General features: G+C 44.7%; 1 protein-coding gene across 1 annotated transcript in view; it reads left to right on the top strand.

The window, feature by feature from the left end:
• APPL2 (adaptor protein, phosphotyrosine interacting with PH domain and leucine zipper 2) overlaps positions 1-9,907 on the top strand; it is a 46,418-nt gene that overhangs the window by 16,270 nt on the left and 20,241 nt on the right. Inside the window, exons 4-8 of the mRNA XM_023527454.1 lie at positions 672-743; positions 3,747-3,834; positions 4,955-4,996; positions 5,131-5,189; positions 5,925-6,071. Coding sequence (XP_023383222.1) covers positions 672-743; positions 3,747-3,834; positions 4,955-4,996; positions 5,131-5,189; positions 5,925-6,071 — 408 coding nt within the window. The remainder of the gene's footprint in view (positions 1-671; positions 744-3,746; positions 3,835-4,954; positions 4,997-5,130; positions 5,190-5,924; positions 6,072-9,907) is intronic.

Here is a 9,907-nt window from a genome sequence, read left to right as displayed (position 1 = left end):
TTCTCCCTGCAGAATGAAATGTGCCTGGCCACCCAGCAGCTCTCCAAGCAGCTGCTGGCGTATGAGAAACAGGTAGATGATATTTATGCGGTGTCTGAAGCTGGGCTCGGGACTCTCTTCAGTGGGACTCTTTTAAAAGCAGTTCTCCAGAGGCATTCGTTAGGGACAGACTTTCCTCTTTCCCTCCCTCTTACCCTTCACCCCTTCCTTCCTCCTTTTTTTTTTTTCCCCATACTCCATGTCCATTTTTAATTTTTTTCCTGACCTTTCCTTTCCCCTGATAAATTCTAACTGGTGATTATCTGAGAGTCTGTATGATGTACTCTCAGTGGCCTACAGAAGTAGTCAGCTGCCCTTGAGGGAGGGGTCACAGTCTCCGAGGATCTACAAGCGAATCGACACTAACAATTCCAGGACATAAACTCAGAGATACCATCATGTCTGGACAGAAGGGTGACGACCAGTGCAGGGAATTTGGGAGGGGCGGTTGGCGCATCGCTGGGGCAGGGCAAGGGGAGAGCTCTAGTTTTCTGCCATTAGACGCTCTGACATCACGTGCTCCTGGGAGCAGAAAGGAAGTCCATGTGGAGGGTGTGTATTGCAGGTGCTGCTGTGGTGCTGAATTCTCAAGCTTTCGGTTAACACCTGACTCTTTCATTCTTTGGCCTTAGAATTTTGCTCTTGGCAAAGGCGACGAAGAAGTAATTTCTACACTCCACTATTTTTCCAAAGTGGTGGATGAGGTAAGATAGCAACATGGCAAAATTTTATTTGATTCTGGACCTTCATTTATTTTGGCTCACCTTCCATTTTGAGATATCTGAGACAGTATCTCAACTTGTTGGTCACCCAGGGTTCGTTTCATAAGAAAGGTTGTGTAATATCATATCTGTTTCTGGTTTGAGGGGAAAGGCTTTGCTAATATGTGAACAACAGACCAAAAGAAAGATTTTTCAAGAATCTAGTTTCCTAAGGAAAACATATTAGTCTTTCACAGCTGCTGTAATAAATGACAAGTAGGTGGCTTAAAACAACAGAGGTTTATTCTCTCTCAGTTCTGGAAGCCAGAGTGTGAAATGGAGTCATTGGCAGGGCCATGCTCCCCCATGGCTCTCGGGCAGAGTCCTTGCTCACCTCTTCTGGCTTCTGGTGGCTTTAGGTGTTCAAAGTGTGTATTCAAGGAGATGGGTATCTATTCAAGAAGAGGAGGAAGATAAATAGAAAATGTAATTAGAGAGGAGCAAAAAGTAAATTTTTTGGCACGTGAGGAGAAGAATGTTTGTTTATTAACAGTGAATAAATAGCCCAGGCGGAGAAGTGAATACTGCACCCACTGAAGTCATGTTTACTTAGCTAGAAGAGAGTTGCTAAGGGAATGTGGTTGGTTGTCAAAACCCCAGAACCAAGATTTCCAGTTTAAGATACTTCCTCACCACCAGTTTTTCATGGGCAGGAATGCTGCTGCTTTTAGTGGGGAGTGAAGCACTCCCAGCGGATGGAAGCCCGGAAGTGTGACTTTGTAGGTGGTGTCATGGCTTCCCAGAAGGTGAGCCGTGTAAAGAGTGTCCACACAAGCCTCTTGACACAAAGCAGTTAGCTCACATGGGAAGAAAAGAGTAGCTTTTGAAGTCGTTTTCTGTACTTGGGCCTCAACCAGGTTGGAAAAAATTTTAAGACAAGTAATATGACTCAGAAGTTAAAGAAAAATCCTGCTAAAAGTAGAGCTTTGTGTGTGGCTCATATTTAATGGAATGCCTTGGAACCAGGTCTTCCACGTAGGCACACAGAGATTTCTATCCTTGGTGATTTCCCCAAAAGCAAAGTTTCTGGATCACTTCCTGGGAGAGCATCTGAGATGGGAGTCGTCGTCATTAAGGATTCCATTTGCTCAGTGTGAGTCAGGCCCTCTGATCCTAGTGTTTTCTGTTCACATTACTGCTTTATCCTCACAGTAGCCATGCAAGGAAGATGGTGGGTCCCCATCTTCTTTATGACAATACCGAAGTGCCAAGAGGTGATCCATGCTCTTTCCTCTCTCCTCAGTGAAGGCCCCATGTTTAGAAATGGTTGTCCCATACCTCTCAAAAGCCCCAAAGCAAAAAGTTGTTGACACAAACCCTTTGATCCTTAAGAAGTTAGGAAGAAAACAAATAGGAAGGAAATTTGCTATTCCTTAAATGCATAACCATTAGAAAGCCACTTAATCTCCCTGAGCTTTGGTTTCTTAATTGGGCTGTTATAAAGAGTCAATTAAAGTACATCAGAGCATTGAGCACGGAGCCAGGCATATGGTAGGTGTACTTATTGACTTACATTTAGCTGTTTAACTGTTAGTAAAAAAAACAATACATTTCTTGTTGAAGTTACTCAGGAGAAATCATTAACACATTCTATCCTGATGGCTCATTTTTGGACCTGGCTGTCTTCATGTATTCCCAGCTGAATAAGCTGCCATGCTTCGACTTGATTGAAAGACAGGGAGACCATTACCAGCTTGGTCTATAGCTCCTTGCCTGGCAAATTGTTGACCTTAGGCAGGTCTTTAAGTTCATCAAAGCAGTCTCTTCAGGTACAACCCAGAAGGACCGGATCTGATGGGGGAGGTCTGTGTGCAGAAGTAGGATTCCTGTATGTGGCTGTATCACTCACTGCTGGGGAAACTTCGACAAATGTGTACTCCAATAAATGATTGCTGGGTGGTTTCCCCTGTTCACCCAGCAGAAATCCTGGGGCATCCTCAGTAATCTCTGAAAGTCTGGGGCCTGGTAGAAGAATCCTTTCCACTCTGTGTTCACTGCTAATGTCTAGACTGCCAGACATTTGAGATTTGGGCATCTGTGTGAGTGTGAAAGACAAACTCTGTATCCCAGACTGTGTAGTGGGAAGAGCATGCGTTTTGGATCTCAGTAGCCCAAGATTGAAATCCTAGCCGTGCCGCTTATTTGCTCTGTGGATTTGGAGACTTCCTTGCCTGTCTGTAAAATGGGGATAATAGTACCTAACTCACAGAGTGGGCGAAAACTGAACGGTATAAAGCTGACATACAAAAAGTCCTCCAAAACAGTAGCGCCGGTGGGAATAACTCATTTCTCCTAGACCACTGTCAAAGACAGGATTTAGTGAGGCCTGGAGGTAGGAGGGGAGGAAGAAAGAATCAAGAGCTTTTAAATTATCTGGTGAGAGGGATCACATTTGAATATACAGGCATCTTGTTCTTAAAATGGTCCTTTTCTGAAGAGCAGAGGCCTGAAATCTAGCGGAGTCGTTTCAGCAGGGAATGTTCTCTCTCCAGAGTAACTCCCAGGCCCGCAGCCCACTGTGGTTCAGGCTTAGTGGTTCCCAGCAGGCCTGTCTTTCAAGTGTGACTTCAGCCCCCTCTAAAGTGAGTGGCCTGGTAAAGTGTCCACCTGTGCTGAACTGTGTTTCCTGCAAAACCTTCAAAGCATTCTCTTTCCCCAGGAGGGTGTGACTTATTGAAAACGCAGAACTAGAGTTTGCACAGTAAACAAACAATAACTGTGGACTCCTTTAGCAAACCTAACTGGTCAGTTGGAACCTCGCATTTAGTTTTTAATTCCTCTAGGCCTTTATCATTCACTGCTTTATGAAGGGTCTTTATTGGCTAAGGAAGTATAACTGAGCTCTTTAACCACCCAGGTGTTCAGTGTGATTGATTCCTTGGTGAAATAAGACAGCTTCAGTAATAGTGGATATGAATTTCTTTAATAGATTTCTCTTTCTTTCAGCTTAACGTTCTCCATACAGAGCTGGCCAAACAGTTGGCAGACACAATGGTTCTACCCATAATACAGTTTCGAGAAAAGGATCTCACAGGTAAAGTAACTGAATTCAGTGCCGATTACCTTCAAAAATATTGATTCATTTAATAGTAATTCTTACTGTACTAGTTTCTTTAAATGTGTGGCTCATTGAGAAATGCCCTTTCTTTTTGCGCACTTTAATTTAGCTAACTTTTATTGAATCCCCACTGTTTTTGGTTCACCCAAAGGAGGTTCCAGGCTAACAAAACAGTCCTGGAAACAGACGATTGTAGTATCACGTGAGGAGGGCAGCAGGCAGAGATGATCAGGGAATAGCACCAGAACAGACAGGCTTCATGACCCTTTTGAGGATAGGGTACCAGGGAAGCCTTCCTGGAGAGGATGAGCTCTAAGCTGGGTTTTAAGAGAGAAGTTAGTGTTTACCAAAGACAGATGGCAAGGCTCGTGTTACTGATTGGGAGCATTTGTAAGGGCACACTGTTCTTGGGGAACCATGAATGCTTTGGAGTGTAAAGGGGGGGGGCGCTTGGAGAGGACAGGGAGGGGTGGGGCCCACACGAGAGATTCTAGGGGTGCAGCTGTGAACCAGCAGACAGGGTCTCTGTTCTCCTAGAGCTCACTTAGTGAGTGTGGGGTATCTGTGACTACTCCAGAGCACCTAGTTGCCCTTTTGGACTAATTTTTTTTTTTCCTCCCACTAAAATAAAAACTTTGGAACAATTTTGTAACTCTTTGAAATCAAGGTAGTCAAAAAATGAATATAACAAGGAACAGGTAATCTTGAAAAACTAGTCAACATTACCAAAAGGAATCTAAATATTCTAGTTCTTTTGTTTCTTATTTCGGTAGAAAATATTCATTGCTTAGAGATTAAAGAATTGTATTTTTTATATCAGTATTTCAGAACACTGATATAAAAAATGCTGACCAAAAACTCTAAACCTGAGTACTAAAAGATCTCCTCGGTTTAGTACTGCTTTAGAAATATGACACAGGCTCCAGTGAGGCCAGGATTCCCAGCCGCCCCACGAGGCCCGGGCCCCTGAGGGGCTTACCGGCAGAGCCTACCCCCTTCCACGCAAACACCTTTTATTTTCCTGGGAAAGCATAGAGCTCTGGGTTTTCTTGTTTTATTTGCATTTGCTCTAAGATGTTTCTTTTCTCTTGTTCAGAAGTAAGCACTTTAAAGGACCTTTTTGGACTCGCCAGCAGTGGTAGGCATCCTCTCCATTCTTGGTGTGTGGTTTTAGTGATGCCTGTGGGTTTACTGTGTCTGTGGGCAGAGACGCTGAGTGAATGTTCTAGTCTTTTAACCCGTCCAGGGGCTAACATGTCTCTTTACTTTTAGAGCACGACCTCTCAATGGCAAAATATAGCAGGCTTCCCAAAAAAAAGGAGAACGAAAAGGTAAGAACACCTGCCTTCCATGTGGTTTTTCCCTTCATTTAAAGTCCTTTCGTGTCTTCCCATTGTGAATTTGTGGCACTGAGGGTCTCGTGATGAATTTCTTTTTTTTTTCCCCCTGCATATGGATTTTTAAATTATTTATTCTGAATCTGATAAATAAATTTCCACTTCCCAATGCCAGCTTTTCAAACTGGTTTTCAAACACCAACTTGGAACCATCGTAAAATTGTAAAATTATAATCACACAATGATTTTAACTTAAGCTTGGTACTTCATGTGATCATCCGAGTCATAAACACTCAGGCTCTTGAACTCTTTGCCCTGGGTGTTGACCCTGGTTCTTTAACCCATGCTTCCCAGCTTTTTTGCTACTTTAAATAATATTTTTATAGGCATTTAACTTTTATTTCTGTGAATGATTTCCTTCGAATACAATGTTTGTGGCTTTCAGTGCCTTCTGCCAGTTGTTTTCCTGAAGGATCGTAGTGCTTTGTAGTGCTACCGGCAGAAAGTTCTGGCTTCACCCCAGGGCAGTCTACAAACACTGAGATGCTTTCACTTTGATGCTTTTAATTTGGATTTCTTAAAACATGAGGTGGAATCTTATCTGTGTCTTATTCTGTTTGTCACCAAAAAATGGTTCTAACGTCGAAACAAACCTGTTTTGAAGTTGTGTTCTCTCGCAGAACTGCCAGGCCCATTAGAGGTGACATTTTCCTCTCGCCTCATAATCAGGTGAAGACTGGAGTTGTGAAGGAGGTGGTGGCCGCCCGGCGGAAGCAGCACCTGGCGTCCCTCCAGTACTACTGCGCCCTCAACGCTCTGCAGCACAGGAAGCGCGTGGCCATGATGGAGCCCATGATAGGCTTTGCCCACGGACAGGTAGGGCAGCCTTTCCCGGAGGCGCAGGCCTGAGCCAGCTGTGGAGGACAGCATGGCCTTCTGCTAAGGTAGCAGAGCACAAGCTGAGGCATCAGGTCAGTTGGAACCTCGCATTTAGTTTTTAATTCCTCTAGGCCTTTATCATTCACTGCTTTATGAAGGGTCTTTATTGGCTAAGGAAGTATAACTGAGCTCTTTAACCACCCAGGTGTTCAGTGTGATTGATTCCTTGGTGAAATAAGACAGCTTCAGTAATAGTGGATATGAATTTCTTTAATAGATTTCTCTTTCTTTCAGCTTAACGTTCTCCATACAGAGCTGGCCAAACAGTTGGCAGACACAATGGTTCTACCCATAATACAGTTTCGAGAAAAGGATCTCACAGGTAAAGTAACTGAATTCAGTGCCGATTACCTTCAAAAATATTGATTCATTTAATAGTAATTCTTACTGTACTAGTTTCTTTAAATGTGTGGCTCATTGAGAAATGCCCTTTCTTTTTGCGCAGTTTAATTTAGCTAACTTTTATTGAATCCCCACTGTTTTTGGTTCACCCAAAGGAGGTTCCAGGCTAACAAAACAGTCCTGGAAACAGACGATTGTAGTATCACGTGAGGAGGGCAGCAGGCAGAGATGATCAGGGAATAGCACCAGAACAGACAGGCTTCATGACCCTTTTGAGGATAGGGTACCAGGGAAGCCTTCCTGGAGAGGATGAGCTCTAAGCTGGGTTTTAAGAGAGAAGTTAGTGTTTACCAAAGACAGATGGCAAGTCTCGTGTTACTGATTGGGAGCATTTGTAAGGGCACACTGTTCTTGGGGAACCATGAATGCTTTGGAGTGTAAAGGTGGGGGCGCTTGGAGAGGACAAGGAGGAGTGGGGCCCACGCGAGAGATTCTAGGGGTGCAGCTGTGAACCAGCAGACAGGGTCTCTGTTCTCCTAGAGCTCACTTAGTGAGTGTGGGGTATCTGTGACTACTCCAGAGCACCTAGTTGCCCTTTTGGACTAACTTTTTTTTTCCTCCCACTAAAATAAAAACTTTGGAACAATTTTGTAACTCTTTGAAATCAAGGTAGTCAAAAAATGAATATAACAAGGAACAGGTAATCTTGAAAAACTAGTCAACATTACCAAAAGGAATCTAAATATTCTAGTTCTTTTGTTTCTTATTTCGGTAGAAAATATTCATTGCTTAGAGATTAAAGAATTGTATTTTTTATATCAGTATTTCAGAACACTGATATAAAAAATGCTGACCAAAAACTCTAAACCTGAGTACTAAAAGATCTCCTCGGTTTAGTACTGCTTTAGAAATATGACACAGGCTCCAGTGAGGCCAGGATTCCCAGCCGCCCCACGAGGCCCGGGCCCCTGAGGGGCTTACCGGCAGAGCCTACCCCCTTCCACGCAAACACCTTTTATTTTCCTGGGAAAGCATAGAGCTCTGGGTTTTCTTGTTTTATTTGCATTTGCTCTAAGATGTTTCTTTTCTCTTGTTCAGAAGTAAGCACTTTAAAGGACCTTTTTGGACTCGCCAGCAGTGGTAGGCATCCTCTCCATTCTTGGTGTGTGGTTTTAGTGATGCCTGTGGGTTTACTGTGTCTGTGGGCAGAGACGCTGAGTGAATGTTCTAGTCTTTTAACCCGTCCAGGGGCTAACATGTCTCTTTACTTTTAGAGCACGACCTCTCAATGGCAAAATATAGCAGGCTTCCCAAAAAAAAGGAGAACGAAAAGGTAAGAACACCTGCCTTCCATGTGGTTTTTCCCTTCATTTAAAGTCCTTTCGTGTCTTCCCATTGTGAATTTGTGGCACTGAGGGTCTCGTGATGAATTTCTTTTTTTTTTCCCCCTGCATATGGATTTTTAAATTATTTATTCTGAATCTGATAAATAAATTTCCACTTCCCAATGCCAGCTTTTCAAACTGGTTTTCAAACACCAACTTGGAACCATCGTAAAATTGTAAAATTATAATCACACAATGATTTTAACTTAAGCTTGGTACTTCATGTGATCATCCGAGTCATAAACACTCAGGCTCTTGAACTCTTTGCCCTGGGTGTTGACCCTGGTTCTTTAACCCATGCTTCCCAGCTTTTTTGCTACTTTAAATAATATTTTTATAGGCATTTAACTTTTATTTCTGTGAATGATTTCCTTCGAATACAATGTTTGTGGCTTTCAGTGCCTTCTGCCAGTTGTTTTCCTGAAGGATCGTAGTGCTTTGTAGTGCTACCGGCAGAAAGTTCTGGCTTCACCCCAGGGCAGTCTACAAACACTGAGATGCTTTCACTTTGATGCTTTTAATCTGGATTTCTTAAAACATGAGGTGGAATCTTATCTGTGTCTTATTCTGTTTGTCACCAAAAAATGGTTCTAACGTCGAAACAAACCTGTTTTGAAGTTGTGTTCTCTCGCAGAACTGCCAGGCCCATTAGAGGTGACATTTTCCTCTCGCCTCATAATCAGGTGAAGACTGGAGTTGTGAAGGAGGTGGTGGCCGCCCGGCGGAAGCAGCACCTGGCGTCCCTCCAGTACTACTGCGCCCTCAACGCTCTGCAGCACAGGAAGCGCGTGGCCATGATGGAGCCCATGATAGGCTTTGCCCACGGACAGGTAGGGCAGCCTTTCCCGGAGGCGCAGGCCTGAGCCAGCTGTGGAGGACGGCATGGCCTTCTGCTAAGGTAGCAGAGCACAAGCTGAGGCATCAGCAGAGAAAGGCACACAAATGCACACCCTCCCTGGAAACTTGCCGAGTGAGACTCGGCACTTGGAGCGCTTCCAGTTGGGCCGGATCGCCATTCGGAGGACTCGTTAGGCTGTACGTGCGGGAAACGACGGCCTCGATCCCACGCCTCCCGTGGGGAGGAGCTGGTGTGGCCCTTTGTCTCTGATCCAAGTGCAAGGCAGGCCTGGCCTGATTTCCTGAGAAGCAGTTGGCCGGTCGGTAGGGCCAGGCTTATAGCCTGGGACTCCACACATTCCTTTGCCGCTCTCTGTGGTGAGGTCACCCTGAGCTGGGCTGTTCTCAAAGGCTCCGTCGCCGAGGTTATTGCCAGCACCTTGGTGTCTGGGGCGTGGGGAACGATGTCAGTCCTTGATGACGTCTCTGTAGGGTGTTTGTTTGGTTCTTGCCCCAGGTAGGGGTCTGTGGAACATCTGCAGGGAGCCTCTAGTTTCAGTTTGGGGCCTGACCGTGTGTCACCAGCCTGGCAGGGGCAGGAGTGAGGGTGAATGTGAGGCGAGTGGCACCGCCTGTCACCCCCCATCCCTGCCCTGCTTTAGCCCCACTTAATGTCGACTCCAAAGCTCACTCCAGCATGTGACAAACGCACCCAGGAACCTGCTCTCAGTTGATGATCTAGGTACAGAAAGAGATGCGAGGAAGCAAAATGTCGAGAAGAAAAAAGTCAGCAACTTTTTAAAAAACCCACCTGCGAACGCCTATTATTTTTATAATACATTTTAAAAATACGTCTATTTCAAAAAAAAAAAATATGTAACAGTTTCATTCAGGGAGAAGGGCAACAAGAGAGGATCTTTAAACATGCAAGTCCAGTTGTCTGGCATCTTAATATGGTGGTTGCGTTGTTGAACGATGAAAGACAGTAAAGTCAGCTTATGCCTTCAGAGGTAATATTTAAATAGAGCAATATAATCTTTCTGTGTCGTCTGAATAAAGCGGGTTAAGCCCAAAATGAGCGCTGTCCAGCTGTGGGCTCCAGCCCTCAGCAAACCCTTGGGAGCTGGCCAGCTGCCTCACGCTGGGCACGTGTGCCCACACGCGTGTCCTCACTCACTGCATTGCCCCCTCTCTCCTTCCATTAAGTGC

Source organism: Pteropus vampyrus, unplaced genomic scaffold (genome assembly GCF_000151845.1).
Source record: "Pteropus vampyrus isolate Shadow unplaced genomic scaffold, Pvam_2.0 Scaffold16, whole genome shotgun sequence".
Taxonomy (NCBI): domain Eukaryota; kingdom Metazoa; phylum Chordata; class Mammalia; order Chiroptera; family Pteropodidae; genus Pteropus; species Pteropus vampyrus.
Note: the sequence above shows the minus strand (reverse complement) of the source record. Positions and strands in the feature narration are given on the sequence as shown.